Genomic DNA, 15,470 nt, shown 5'->3' on the forward strand with positions numbered 1-15,470 from the left:
GAAGGAAGGAAGGAAGGAAGGAAGGAAGGAAGGAAGGAAGGAAGGAAGGAAGGAGTTAATGATGGATAGTAGGAAGGAAGGAAGGAAGGAAGGAAGGAAGGAAGGAAGGAAGGAAGGAAGGAAGGAAGGAAGGAAGGAAGGAAGGAGTTAATGATAGATAGAAGGAAGGAAGGAAGGAAGGAAGGAAGGAAGGAAGGAAGGAAGGAAGGAAGGAAGGAAGGAAGGAAGGAGTTAATGATGGATAGTAGGAAGGAAGGAAGGAAGGAAGGAAGGAAGGAAGGAAGGAAGGAAGGAAGGAAGGAAGGAAGGAAGGAAGGAAGGAAGGAAGGAAGGAAGGAAGGAAGGAAGGAAGGAAGGAAGGAGTTAATGATGGATAGTAGGAAGGAAGGAAGGAAGGAAGGAAGGAAGGAAGCCGAATGTTAAATTCTAACTGTGCGTATAGCCCAATCTTTGAATTCTCCTGCTGCTTCTAAGAATATGTTTCGTTCTTGATGACAAACTGAAGGACAGCTATGGGATTCTCCCCTCCAAAATAGACGTTTAATCAAAGATGATTGCAAAAGACATCCATGCATTTTCAACCCATGGAGAGAAAAAAGGTGGTGAGGAGTGATACAAAAATAGAGCAGATGGACTAAACCGGTCGGCCGTACGTCCGAAGCAGTCAATGCACAAGCTTGGGTATGAGCGTGGGGACTGTTGTTACCTGGGGGGTCCCCACTTTCAGCCACAAAATCCCGGGGAGGGGAGCCAGAGTCCCCTCCCTCTTGGATCCCAGAGGCTTCCTCGCCTTCTTCATGGAACCTGCTGGACCCTCATGATGTTGGTGTAGCCGGCACCAGGCCTCCAGCCGGTCACCACGATGACCACGTCCCCAGAGCGTAAAAATCCTCGCACCCGGCCTGTAGTGAGAAAAGGAAAACATGAGGGGGAAGAAGGAAACCCTTTGGCATACAGTGGTGCCCCGCATGATGACGATACTCTGTTTCAGGAAAATCGCTGTACAGCGAAATCATCGTCATGCGGAAAAAAAACCCCACTGGAATGCATTGAAAACCAGTTAATGCGTTCCAATGGGGAAATACCTCATCATCCAGCAAAGATCGCCCATAGAGAACCGCCGATCAGCTGTTTAAAATCGCTGTCTTCCGAAGCTTCTGTCCGGGAAACAGCCATTTTGTGAAGGGAGGGAAGCCATTTTGCGAAGGGAAGCCATTTTGCGGAGCCGGAAAAATCATCGTTTAGCGAACAAACGGTTCGCGAAGCAGGGACCTAATCAACGTGAAGCGGATTTCCCCCATAGGAACCATCATTTTACGATTGCAATAGCAATTGCAAAAAAGTCATCGTCAAGCGATTTTGACGTCATGCGGGGTAAGCATCTAGCAGGGCACCACTATTTCAAAGTAACTTATTCCTATCTCTTTTGTTGTTGTTACGTTAGGACCTCTGTATCTATAAAGGATCAGTTCTAAGCCCCTCTACCGAGGATGCTGAAAATGTGGATTATAATGAAAATTATTTCAATAGGAACACTCTACATAGCATGGTCTGTAGCGCCTTCTAGTGGCCTGTTCTGGTAACTTCATCTTCAGAAATACATAATTCTAGGAATTTTCTTTTAATGTTTTCAAAATTTCAGACGAGGGGATCAGTGGATACCGATCCTGTGGATATGGGGTTCCTATTGTATGTCCCATCATTTTTGTTTTCTGATGTCCATGAGAATGGCGTCACTTTTGAAAAATTCCACTTAAAATGCATTTTAAAATGGCTTAAAATATCCGTTGAGAGGAACTTTGGCACATAGCCAGAAAAAATTACTTTAAGACAGTCATTTTGAACCTTGATTTGGCCTTCATTTGTAACTTTTGAAAGTGAGTAACAAATGTGATTCATTACACTGCAAAATAAGTTTTTTGTATCTGTTCTGTTATTTTAGAAATGTTACATCCTCAAATGTTACATCCTAGTTGCAAATTATTATGTTACAAGTAATTTGTTGTTTTTCAAGATCTGAGGAATCAAGAAATGATAATGTTTCTCTTTTTGTAACTTTCAGAGAAATAAAATACATTCAGAAACATGCATACTTTAAAAAAATTAAAATGATTAAAATGTCCACCATTTAAAAATAAGATTTTATGCGGTGTTGGAAATGTGGACAAAAAATATATTTAGGAAAATGGATCCCAGAACATGAAAAGCACTAATGTATGTTCCCAAAATGCTTTAATATGCATTTTCCTTCAAACTGGGAGGATAAATATCAAACCTATCGGAACCGAATTGAAACAAAGCCTAAGACAGAAATATAAAAAGGGTTCAGAGAAATACTACGAAATGAAGCAGAGAATCAAACTAGACGCTGAGCATGTTTTTATAAGCAGTGCTCCTTTTACTGCTAAAACACATCTGTATTGCCCTCACGCTCCTATCTTGCATTCAGCCTGCTCTGTTTTGTGATTGGTCCTTGGAAGGTAAACATGGGCTTTATTTGCATGTCTGGTTCCTGAAGGACATACCTCTGCAGAAATCCCATTCCTGGGCGAAAACTGGTTAATCACAGAGAATACGGGAGCTGGCAAAAAGTCCTTGAAGAATACCAACACAATTTTGTGGAGTGCAAAGGAATAGAAAATCCACAATTCCGAGGAGAGGGAAACCACAGCTTTGGAAACTCACCCACTTCCATGCCAAAATGCACCCGGCGGTCCACGTCATCGGCCCACACCTCCTGCTTGGGATCTCGCCACAGGACGGGGAAGATGCCGCGGCTGAGGTGCACCTGGCGGGCCACCTGCTCGCTGCGGGTGACGGCCATGATAAGAGCCCGGGGCCGGTAGCGGGAGAGCAGCTGCGCGGACCTGAGTTCAAGGAGAAAGCGTGCACAAAGATCGAATCGGTACCACTGTATTATCCTGAATCTCTTTCCTGGAGGCATGGATCTGTATCAAGGAACGTTATATACCCGTTTTGTTTCTGCTCAAGAGCAGGTCTTTTGTAAAGCCAATGGCTCTTAATGGCCAAACGCTAAACCGAGCTGACCTTCTTGGCTGAGATTTTTTTTGGGGGGGGTGAGGTTTGAACATTCATTAATTCCCTCTCCAGGGAGGGTGAGGAACGCCACTGAGACCGGCGGTCGCAGGAGAGGCGGGACCGATCGGCGAGTGGCCTTACCCTCCTGTCCGAGGCTTTCTCTCGTGAGCCCCAGGTTGACTGCATTGATTTTGGGAATATTTGCCAAGAAGATTCTATACCTGGGGTTAAAGGCAAGGAAAAGTTTGGAATCCCCACCCCACCCCCCTCCATACTTCTGGGTGTGGCGAGAGATTTAGAGACCATATTAGCACTTTCTAATCAATCAAGCGGTAAATAAATAAATAAATAAATAAATAAATAAATAAATAAATAAATAAATAAATAAATAAATAAATAAATAAATAAATAAAAGTGTGCTTTGCAAAGCCAGGGTTGTCCATCAGAAGCTCCCGGGGGAAACAGAACAGCTGCAGCCATGGTATGAAGGCTAAAGGTCACTCGGATCGGGACCGGCTCAGGCATCATTTGAACCCGGGACCTCCATTTCATCCTCTTAGCAGAAGGGTTGGGGAGCCTATACTCCGCCAGGTGTCTCTGAACTGCAGGTCCCATCCACTCAGCCACCACTCTCAGAGTTTGGGGATGATAGCAGTGTTAGTCCACCCACACTGGGAAGTCCACACTCTTTCTCTCCTTATATATATATATATATATAAAATAATCTCATCTATAAAAGAGCCAGCCTGGGTGGCCTTGGGCAAGCTGCACAATCCCACAGCGCCCCTAGAGGAAGGGAAGGGTAAAGCGCTTCTGAGTCTTCTCTCTCTGGGAAACCCTGAAAGAGAAGTCACCCTAAATCAGAACCGGGTCTCCCAGCCTCTCGCAAGCGGGCGCCGCACCTCGGCCGCTCTCCTCACCTGCCAGAGGTGGTGAGGACGATAATGGCGGCCGCGCAGCACTTGAACGAGGCTTCCACCGCCCCGATGGCCGTCACCTCGGTCGGATCCTGGCTCAGCGGGGTCAGGCGGCGCAACTCTTGGAAGAGCTGGTGGTGATACATGGCGGCTTCGGCTTCCCGCGCAATCTGGGGAAGAGAAGTCGGAAGCTTTCATGAGATTGTCAGCAACGGCTGGATCGCGCAGGGGTTGAGGTTTCTGGCTGGGGGGGCTAGAGGTTGGGAGTTCAAATCCCGCACTGTACCTGCCTGACAGAGGCTGGACTGGATGATCCAGAGGGTTGAAGATGATGATGAGGATTTCAACAGTCAACATCCATAACAACAACAAAAAAGACTAGTTCTCACACTCCTCCCATTTCTAGAATACAGTACTTAATATTACATAATACTTATATTGTAATGAAATATAATACTTGTTTAATTCTTTTTAGATATTTGTATTGTTTTAGCTTTTTAAATACCATTTTAACGACATCAGCCGCCTTGGGTCTTTTGGGGGAGAAAGGCGGCACAGAAATATTTTCAATAAACAAACACTTTTCTGGTTGCCCCCCCCCCGAAAACAATAGGGATCTTTATTTCGTGCGCCGGCTTTGAGCGAGGAAAACAGCTACGCACCGCGTGCTGCATCCTCACGGCCTCCACCGGATAAGCACCCTTGGCGGTCTCGCCAGACAGCATGATGCAGTCCGCGCCGTCAAGGACCGCGTTCGCCACATCACTGCTTTCTGCTCTCGTGGGCCGGGGCTTCTTGACCATGCTCTCCAGCATCTGTCCGAGAGAGAGAGAAAGAGAGAGAGAGAGAAGACAAGCGTGTAAACTCCTTTAGTCCGGGTTCTTACCGTATTTTTCCGTGTATAAGACTATACTTTTGTCTAAAGTCTTTAGACTAAAAATTGAGGGTCGTCTTATACACGGAAGTAAGCTGAGGAGAGAACAAACACAAGTGGAGGGGAAAGCAGGGATCAAAGCGATCCTGCAGCGCTTTGATCCCTTTCCCCCTACACTTGTTAAGCCCCACTTAGATTTCTTAATTTTGGATTAGGAAAGTGAGGGGGGGCGCCTTATACATGGGGGCGTCTTATACACGGAAAAATACGGTATTCTCAAAAAATCCTTGCTCGGTTCCCGGTTTCTGCAATCTTACTGAAATGATTTCGGCAGCCAAACCTAAACCATAGAGGCATGGATTGTATCTTTATTTGTATAATCAAGTATTCGCTCCATCGGTCTACGGGCTTTCCTGCACGGAAGTCACGGTGGCACCCGTTGCTTCTTCTCCCTGAGATTTATCTTCACACTCACAACCCTGCAAGGCGGTCACGCACCCCGACTTGTAGTCCCTGAGTGAGTTTCGTGACGGAGCTGGGATTCAAACCTGGATCGCCCAAGTCCTACAATCCGACACCTTCGTTGATACACCAGGCTACCTCTTCCTGGTTTTTTTGCAGCTTACCTGCGTGGCACATATCACAGGCTTCCCCGCTCGGTTACATCGGCCGATCATCATCTTTTGAGCCAAGAAAACCTTCTCGGCTGGGATCTCAATGCCCAAATCTCCCCGGGCCACCATGATGCCGTCGCTGGCTTCCAGAATCTCATCAAATCTGCAGGAGAAAGCAAGAGAGCTTACAAAACGGAGCTAACCCGAGCAGTGTGTCTTATTATAATATTTTGTGTTTTTTTCATTTTTACAGGAAAGAGGCAATTCAGAATGCAAACATCTGGCCTTGTTTCAGAGCTCCGGAAAAATGACATCTTTGATCTAAAAGGCCCAGAATTCTGCCTCTTAAAACTTTGAGAATCCTAGTCTTAAAAAAAAAAAGTAATTTTCTTCGCAATGAGTTGTGCTACCTTTTGACTAGCTAACGTAACACGGAGACCTACTTTATATTAAATCTACCCCAGATACAACCTCGGCTGAGCTGACAGGCATTTTTCAAAAGTCAAAACCGGAAAAGTTACGGAGATGACTCTATTGTGAAAAAAAACAACATATTTGTTTTGAAACATTGACCTTCTCGAGTTTCTGCCCAATCCCTTGAAAAGACCAATTATCCAACGAGCACAGAAGATAAGCAGAGCTTATCTCTCTAACTGTCCTCTCTAATCTTTGCCTGGAAATGTCTTCCTAGCTGTTCCTCAGGTTTTCCTGCCAAAATCAAGAGGTCTAGAAACTTGACTCCCCTCTGTCTGTTAGAAAACCATTTGAGAACATTCCAGCAAAGTCGAGGAGGCGAGAAACATATTCCGAAAAAGAAAATAAACATTGTGGACTTTCCTCAAACACCGAAAGGGTTCAGCCTTGCTGTTTCTCTCTCTGTTTGCAAACTGGCAAATTCATACCCACGACCGACTTCGACATTTGCTTAAATGAATTAACGGAGATGCAGAATTCTGCAAACGAGGTACAGAATTTCTGATATTTCTTCTAAAGTCCACAGGTCAAGAGAACTAGAAACTTAATTTTTCTTCTCTCTTTGCCCATAAAACGTTATCACGATGGATTCTCTACCAGTCCACAGTTTCTAGGGGTTAGTTCAGTTATTCCCCCCCTCCAAGTCTGTTGGAAGCAGGGAATCTGTTGAAGACTGTTGTTGAAAGCAGTCCTGTATGTTCAGTTTGCTGTTTGATCCATTCCATTGTAAATAATGAAACTTTTTAATTCTTTCTACTATTCATACCTCAGAGTGAGTTATTGAGACTATAAGTGCCAGCTGATGAGGGGGGGAAGAGGGGGACAACTCTGGGCAACTTGAAGCTATTCGGCTCTCTGAATCCCTACACTTCTGCGGTGCAACTGGAGGAACTGAAGCAGAAATTAAAAACTCTGAGCAGAAAGAGGTGCGCTTTACAATCTCCACAATCGCAGGACGAGATGAAGAGGACACGAAAAACGAAAGCAGGGAAAAATGAATTACTTTTTCACCCCCTCGTGGTTCTCAATTTTGCTGATGATCTTGATGGCCCGGCCGCGTTCTCCCAGCACGGCCCGGATGGCAGCCACGTCGCTGGCCTTGCGGATGAAGGAAGCGAAGACAATGTTGACCCCCTGCTCCAGACCAAACTGTAGGTCCCGAATGTCCCTCTCGGAGACAGCTGGCAGGTCTACCTCAGCCCCTGGCAAGTTCACCCCTTTACGGCTGCACAGCATCCCACCGTTTTCCACCTCCACCACGCAGCTGTCGGGGCCTGTTGGGGGAGAGACAAGCGGGGCGGCTCAGATTCGGTGAGACTGCGAGCCCAATTCTGAGAACAAAGATCAAACTAGACATTATAGTTTGCTCATAATTGGAATGCATATGTGCTGAAGGAGATGTGATTGTCACAACGGGAGCTTTCCACACTGTGGCTTGCATAGGAGCTTACGTTGCCATTGGGGAGGTAAGCCTGGCTTCGTGTGGGAATACAAATATCCAGACATGAAGATCTACAGGAATGATGCCTCTCGAACACTTCAGCGTCAAATTACATGCTTGCTACGATGTATAGGATGGGTGTCAAAGATGTTATTGGCTATTGGACACCTTCAGCAAGGAGATGCTGTGTCTGAGGTCCCAAACATGATCGAGGGGTCAAGAAGCCAGACAGCATCCTTATAGAGAGTGCAGAGAAAAGGGGGGAAATTCTAAGGCTTGGGGAGGCAGCGGAATCCGCTCCGGGATTTGGTCCAAACTTTAAAAGGGTTAAAGGTAAACCCGTTCACCGCCCCTGCGAAACTGGGAGTCATACATACGGATTTCCTTGACCAGTAAAGAGATGAGCCCATCGTCCACGAAGATCCGTCCACCAACTTTGACCACTTTTGGCAAGTTCGGGTAGTCTACCCAGAGCGTCTTCTCGTCACAAAGCTCCTGGAACGCGGGGTCCGTGGTCACGACCAGCTTCGATCCCTTGACCAGCTCCACCTCTTTGTTCTCCCCCTGTGAAAGCAGGATCAGACCCAGGATTAGTCGGAGGGGATCGTTCCTCTGCAAGGAAAACATTGCTGATTTCATGGTTTGTTGTTGTTGTTGTTGGGGGCAATGTCGTCGTTTTGGGTTGGGAGTTCGAATCCCCCCTCGTGCTTCCTTCACAGGGTCTGGAGTCAGGGATTCCAATTTGGGCAAACTTCCACTGCCCAAAATGAGACATTTGTATAAGTGAATCAGTGGATACTGATCCTGCAGATAAGGGGGCGTCCTATGATACAGCAAAGCTTGGGCCAAATAAATCTTACTCATCGTACCACCCGTACCTTTGATTCTTTGTTCTTAAAAGTGGGACGCGGTTCCCACCCCCAGGGAGATTTAGAAGGCACCAAAATCTAGAGGATAATCTCTGGATAAATGATAGGAAAGCATGGAGCGTTATTTGCAACCTCGCAGGCAGCCTATAGGTTGTTTGACTAGGAGGGACTTTTCTGACTGTCCATCTATCCAGCACTAACCAATCATTCTCTCCTGCCTCTGAATTCAAAGAGAGGCCCGCCTCTCTGCTCAGTGTTTCCTTTCCCTCTCTATAGGCTGCTGACGTCGGTGGTTTGTTTGCTGTTGATCTGTTCCCAATCGTGAGTAAGGAAATGTTTTTATTCTTCCTCCTACCCATGTCTCAGAGTGAGCTGCTGAGACTTTAAGGTACGGTCCATGAGAAAGAGGGTGAAAATATGATTCATCCTTTGAGTGCCAGACGTACCCCTTTGACCAGACCGGTACGGATTTCAGGGCCTTTGGTGTCCAGAGCGATGGCCACCGGTCGGTAGAAAAGGGGGTTGGACGCGAAGCTTTCGGTGGCTTTTCGGATGTTCACGATGGATCCTGCATGATACTGAAACGGGAGGAAAACAATCAACGGCTGGACAAAGGGGCTGAACGCAGAGGACACAAATCCCTGTGGATCTAAGCTGGGGGTTGTGTGGCCCTTTAGAGCCGGCCGGACTACGATTCCCACCAGCCTCCAGCCCGTGGTGCAGGGCGGATGGGAGTTGTAGTCCAACAGCCTCTTGAGATTCACCCCTCTCTTAGATCAAGTCTCGGGTTCTCCACGAGAAGGGGAGGCGGGGAATGAAAGAAACCCCTTCCAACCCTCCTGTTCTGACTCTCTTTCAGGAGATCGCCTTCATCTTAATTTCTGGGGCAGAAGACGGCGCCGATCCACCCGATTTTGTACCTCGTGGGAACCGTGGGAGAAATTCAGCCGTGCGATGTTCATCCCGGCTTTGATCATCTCGCGCAGCATCTCCACAGAGCGGGAGGCTGGACCTGAAAGAGGAAAACAAGTTCAATTTCGGGACAGCTCTGGGAGAATATCCCATTTTTTTTCCTGGACTACAATGCCCATCATCTCCCAGCCGGACCCTCCTAAAGTAACTTTTTTTCCAAGCGGTGCTTTTTTTTTTAAGGCAGTGTGTCGTGCCCTCTAGTGGGTCTCATACACACCCAAGCTGGACGCTTGGCCACTGATTTCTACAGATTTGTAATCATAAGGACTAGAAGCTTGGGTCTCCTTTAAAAAAAACACAATACATCAAAGGAGCTGCACTCTAAATCGACTGAGGATATTTCTGCACTGCCATGGAATCATTTTGCACATCGTGACCTGACCCAGAGTGGCTCTAGAGAAATTGATGAACTACAACACCCATCGTTCTGCACCTTTAGAAGAGCTGGAGAAGCCCGGTGGGAATGGGAGTCATAAAACACTGGAGCCCCGTGACTGCAAAGGTGTCCCGCAGGAGACTGAACAAAGCCAGTCCATGCTCCTGCAGTGCCCCGGGGGCGGCCTAAGAAGGGGGCCCGTTGCTACCAAAAAGGACAGAAAGAGGGGCTTGGTTTCTGGTCCAACCCCCCTATGTGGCCCCGGGTCCTCATTTTCTCCAAGAAATCCTCATAAAGGCCAGATTTTTGGAAGAAAGCATGAAGACGCAACAGACAAACCTGAACTAGCCAAGTATTTTCTCCTTTTTGTCTTTTCTAGATCTACCTGCAGATTGATATTCTCGGGCACCCTTCCTTCTTTCTCCAAAGTCACTCTCTGCTCCTCGTCCCTCCCCCCCCTTTAGCTGGAGGGAGTCAGTCTTGCAAGAATGAAAGTTGGGCTTTCGTAAATAGATTTAATAATCAGGCTGTTTTCTCTTTTTCGCCTCCAGAGGGATTACCTACGTCTTCTCGGTAGTTACAAGCTTAGGCTCACTGCGTCCTGCAATCAATCATCACCCCAACACGGATTATCTCCTCCACCTCTTGCATCCAGTGAAACCAATCGCTACTGATAAAAGCGGCCGTTGCTAAAAAGGCGGACATCCGCCCACAACAATCACATATACATTTGATCGGCACGCAGTGCGAATGTGCTAATAAAGAGGCCGAGTGGCGAAATTAGGAACGAGGCAGGTGGGGCTACAGTGCTTCGAATTGGGAGGGGAAGATCCAAACCAGGGGACCTCTGCACCTCCTGAGGCCGCTTGCTGTGGACAATGGGCTCCCTGATCCCTAACCGTTCCTAGTTCTTGAGGTTTAGATCTGAAACGTTGGGTGGAGCAGCCATTCCAAGGGGCAACCCCTTGACCTCCTTTGGAAACAGAGGCCTGTCGTCCGTAAAAGGGGCCCCGCGGCCGACACGCCTCCCCCCCCCACTCCCTACCGATGGTGCAGACGATGCCGGTGCTCCGGGCGGTGATGGGTTCCGAGTCGATGTCCAAGAGGCAGAGGTGTTCCAAAAATGTATCGGCCATGGAGGCCGGCAGCTGCTGGCGTTGGAAGAAAGCCGTGCCCAGCTCCTGGGTCAGGGAGGTCATGTCGTCGGGGAGAATGAAGCTTCCGGCTGCTGCCAAGACTTGCAAGAAAGAGAAAGTGGAGACTCTTGAACACAGACCCCGGCTAAGCTGCTTTGCCCTGGCCCGGCTCCCCTTCAGCACCCAACAAACGATCACAAGCCGGCCGCATGACCGGAGCGTGCGCTGGCTCTCTTCCCTGCCTGTGCCCTCCCTCGCCTTTCCAGCCGGCTGAGCGACCCACAGGGGGCACCCAAGGAGCCCTCCTCCCTTCGGGGGGGGGGTTTGCCCCAGACTCACCCGCCATCTTTCCTGCCTCTCCTTGCCTCTTGATCTTTGCCTTCTCCAGCTTGGGTAGACTCTGCCCCCCCCAGGGACAAACCTCCCAGGCGCCCGCCCCTCCCGCCCGCCTGGCAAAGCTTCCCGCCTGGATCCCTAGTTAAAAAGTGACCAGCTAGATTTCGAAGTCCACCTTCCCCAGCCGGGGGGGGGGGTGCGTAGACCGGGCTGGCTGATGCCGCTTGGTGCCTCATTGGGCCTGTGTGGTGACGGCAGGGATGAAGAAGACCATTTCATCATCCTCTTAGAACGACAGAGCTGGAAGGGACCCTTCGGATCATCAAGTCCAGCCCCTATCAAGGAGGCACGGTGCAGAATTCGAACTCCCAGCCTCTGACTCTGCGGCCAGAGATGTAAACCACTGAGAAATCCAGCAGGTCATCATTGCATTATTATTATTATTATTATTATTATTATTATTATTATTATTATTATTATTATTATTATTATTATTATTATTATTATTATTATTATTATTATTATTATTATTATTATTATTATTATTATACACTTTTTAAATTGCAGTTTGTAAATTTTAGCCACATAATATGTTTTATGAATTGTTTGTATATTTTAAAACTGCATTTTGTATATTTTAGCCATAAATATGTTTTATGAGCTGGTCACCTGACCGTAATTAATGCATGCATTCATTCATTCATTTATCATCACCATTATACAAAGTGTTTTATTTCTCTTTTTCTAGGTTTCCCTTCCAATTTCTTTCCTTCTGCTTCTCTTCCCCTCTGACCTTTTCCATCAAATATGTTCCCAGTTTTAAATTAGTTGTGTTTTTTTCCAGTGACATGACACATTTAGCCGTTAAACAATCTTACTTGTCTACCAAATGAGCAAGGCACAAGAGGGAGCAAGAAAGATTCACGAAGCCCTATTTTCATCCTTGACCCATGCGCACAAAATTGTCCTCAATTATTCGGTTGCCTCCTTGGCCACTAAATTCACGAAATGTCGCGGTTCGTGCAGTGCTGGGTTCGAGTCCTGCTGAATTTGGCACTCGGAGTTCTCGGATCCGCTCTCGGGCGCAACCTGAGAGGGAGGGGAGGGGCTTGCTGATGTCATGGGGCGGGGCTTGGTGATGTCACAGAGGCAGGGCAGGCAAACAGCACAAGACCAGCTGAGCCTTTGTGCCAGCTAGATAGGGGTGGAAAGAGGTAATAAAGTTTAAAACCACCCCATGTACAAAGATAAAACTGTGTGCGCCGCCAGCCGTGCTCACCTTATGATTTTATTTCCTCACCTGGAGAAAGGTTGCAATACCTGAAATTTCATCCACCGCCCATAAACTGATGACAGGCTGACGAAAGAGCTCTTCCGCCTGCTACCAGCCCACTCAGCTGTTCTTAAGAAACTACCGAAGCCTACGCACTGGGTGTACCCGGTGTGATGCCGTTGATAAGAGTGTGAAGCCAGAAGGCGTGGGTTCGAATCCCCACCTGACCATGGTAAAACCATTCCTTATAGATCTTATGTACGTATCTTGAAAGGCTAGGGTTGTTGCAACACATCGATTCGGAGCGACAACAGAAAAGCCGAAGCTGGCCGGAGTCTCTCGCTCGCGGACTCAGAGGTTAGGAGTTCGAATCCCCCCACAGTGGGAAAGGAGCCAGCCTGGGTCGCCTTGGGCAAGCTGCACCGTCCCAGGGCGCCCCTAGAGGACGGGAAGGGTAAAGCACCCCTGGGTACTCAATAATACCTATATGGAAACTCTGGAAAGGGATGCCATAAGCTGGAATCGACTTGACAGCATCCAATTATTATAAAATGCCCTATTAAGCACTCTTTCGCCCCAATAAAAATCTAGTGTCCTTTGGGTCCCCCGTGCGGTTCTCCTCGACCTTGTTTTATGTTCACAAACAGCCCTGTGAGGTAGGCCAGGTTGAAAAAAGGGGCACCTGGCCCTTGGTTATCTAAGGAGTTGCGTGGCAGGGGGTGATTTGAACTCAGGACTCTTTGAGCCTGAGTCCAGCTCTCAAACCACGGCACCCCATTGGCTTCAGTGAGCAGCCCATGCCGACTGATGCTGGCCATCAATGGCCATCATCATGACCTCCCAAAGTTTGGAGCTATGCCTCTCGGGGGGGGTGGGGCATCCTCTTGCGCTTTGCCTCTGGCGGCCAAATATCTCGGGTCATCCCCACCGGACATGCTGTTAAAAACATTTTGCTCGCAAGTCGTCTCGGCATCGAACGGCGCGTGAGGCCGGCCCTGTTGTTGGAGAGCGTGAGGCAGCTGCCTCTTGTATAAGTGCCCCTGCGGGCAAAGACAAAATATTTCCTTGATATAATGATATATTTTTTACCGCTAGGAAGGGAACAGCAAAGTTGTAGATTAAGGGCCTGGAACTCCGAGAAGAGCCCAAAATTACCTTCCTGATCAAATCCAGCATCTTAAACTGAACTGGAAGCAAACTGGGAGTCGGTGCAGTTGGTTTGAAACCGGCGTGACTTTCCCCACCTTCTGGCGGCCAGATTTGACCCTCGAACAGCCTTCAAGGACAGGCCCAGGCCGAATGGGCTACAGTAGTCTATCCAGGAGCTCCTTGTAGTCAGATCTACCTTCCACAGAAAAGGGTGAACCTGGTGCAGTGTCTGGAGTCAGACCACAGCGCCCTCCTGGCTTCAGCCGCTAATCCGGGGGCCAGGACCACTTTCCAAAACTGCTAACTGGGTCTTCCAGGTGGGGGACAACCCCATATGGGTGGGTCAGGCTGAGAGAGCCGAGGGTCGCCCGTAGAGCTTTTGAACCAAGTGGAGCTAAGAGGCCCCGAGTTCTAATCTTCACCCAGCCATCAGGCATTTGCTGCTCTGCGCCAGAGGCCTCAAAGCAGGCCAGCCCTGGCAAGCCTTCTCCGTGGGAGCATCAGAGCGAGAAAACCATGCCTCCTGCGTGGCCAGCCTCTGGGGAAACACCCCTGCGGGGTTGGTGGGGGTTCTGGCTACGAGAGGGAGCACCGAGGCAGGGAAAGGGGAGGGGAGGAGGGGGGAGAAAGATGCCATACCCTTTGCCTTCTGGCGCTTCCTTCTCTTGCTTTTTTCCGCCCGGAGGAGCTGCAGGAACAAGGAAGTGGCCACAGCTGGATGGGAGCCCTCGGAAAGCCAGTCCCCTTCCGGGTGGAAAACTTCCATCTTCCAGATGCAAAGCCAACAACCACACCCTGTGGCTGTTTTTCTGCTCGGCCTCCGAGAGAGACGCCCCTTGCTTTCTGCAAAAGCGGCATTTCAGGGCCAGCTGACGAGGGGGTGAGAAAGGAACAGTGTCAGCCTAAACTCTGCATATTTCCGCACACCCACACAGGCCAGTTCGCCTTCATTCTTTCCAGAGGTTGGAACTTTGCCGACCGGACAAAACGCCCGGATTTCGGAGAGGACACACCTGAGGCCCTCACAAATGGTCTTGGCACCGGGTTGTTCGGCGCTGTCCGGTCCCCTCCGGCGTTGGGCGACCCTTATGACCGAGCGCTCCCCAAAAAGGTCCCCGTCCTCCACGGCCCCTGCTCAGGTCTTGCAAACTCAAGCTTGTGGCTTCCTTGAGGGAGTCCGTCCATCTTGTATTGGACTTTCCTCTTTTCCTGCTGCCTTCCGCATTCCCCAACTTTATGATCTTTTTGCAATGAGTCTCGGTGTCTTGCGATGCGTCAAAAAAGTAGGGAATTTTCTTGCTGTGAACTGTGCTTTTTTTGGGTGTGTGTGTGTGTGTGTTTTCTTGCGAGCTTTATACTAGGAGTATGTGGGATCTTGAGCTGACAGTAAACCTAAGCCTTTCCCTCTCTGTGTGTCATCCTCCCTTTCTCTCCCCTCTTCTTTCCCACTCACTTTCTCCTTCCTTCCTTCCTTCCTTCCTTCCTTCCTTCCTTCCTTCCTTCCTTCCTTCCTTCCTTCCTTCCTTCCTTCCTTCCTTCCTTCCTTCCTTCCTGTGACAAACCCAGACCTACTGGGATATGTCACACAGTTACACTAAGCTGCCACCAACCATTCCCTGTAAGAAGTCACACAGACCAGGGATGGATTTTTAAACAATAAAAAGAATAAGGTTTATTTAAATACACACAGGGAAAAATAAACAATCAGGTGAATAATATAAAGTAACGTGGCTTATTCTCACTCATACAAGCATACAGTTTGGTTCACACAGAACCCTTAACTTAAAGCACAGACCCTGAACCTATCAGTTCTGGCTAACCAACAGACACCTGAACCTATCAGGTTGGTACTCTGACACACAGAAGTACCCTGTCTGACACACAGACTCCCACAACAGCTTCTTCTTCCCAGCTGCTGCTTCGTCACAACCCAGTGTCTCTCAGCATCTCTCAGTGTCTCATATTTATACAGTACAGCCCCTCCTCCTGATGTCCCGCCT

General features: G+C 48.5%; 1 protein-coding gene across 1 annotated transcript; it reads right to left on the bottom strand.

Moving 5' to 3' along the window:
- Positions 1-518: 518 nt before the first annotated feature.
- PKLR (pyruvate kinase L/R) lies at positions 519-14,279 on the bottom strand. The gene is made up of 11 exons (XM_072983912.2): positions 14,110-14,279; positions 10,622-10,813; positions 9,149-9,240; positions 8,675-8,806; positions 7,737-7,923; positions 6,922-7,192; positions 5,457-5,607; positions 4,619-4,771; positions 3,960-4,126; positions 2,686-2,867; positions 519-902 (listed from the first exon to the last, which is right to left on the bottom strand). The coding sequence occupies exons 1-11, from the start codon at positions 14,234-14,236 to the stop codon at positions 796-798; spliced, it is 1,761 nt and encodes a 586-aa protein (XP_072840013.2). The 5' UTR covers positions 14,237-14,279; the 3' UTR covers positions 519-795.
- Between the last annotated feature and the right edge of the window lie 1,191 nt (positions 14,280-15,470).

The sequence above is a fragment of the Pogona vitticeps genome, chromosome 15 (genome assembly GCF_051106095.1).
Source record: "Pogona vitticeps strain Pit_001003342236 chromosome 15, PviZW2.1, whole genome shotgun sequence".
NCBI lineage: Eukaryota > Metazoa > Chordata > Lepidosauria > Squamata > Agamidae > Pogona > Pogona vitticeps.

Coding starts and splice junctions, on each gene's coding strand:
- PKLR (XM_072983912.2), bottom strand. CDS start 14,236: ATGGAAGTTTTCCACCCGGAAGGGGACTGGCTTTCCGAGGGCTCCCAT. Junction 7,193..7,736: donor TTTACTGGTCAAGGAAATCC/GTATGTATGACT, acceptor CTCCCCCAACAG/GCCCCGACAGCTGCGTGGTG. Junction 5,608..6,921: donor AACCACGAGGGGGTGAAAAA/GTAATTCATTTT, acceptor TTTCTCCTGCAG/ATTTGATGAGATTCTGGAAG.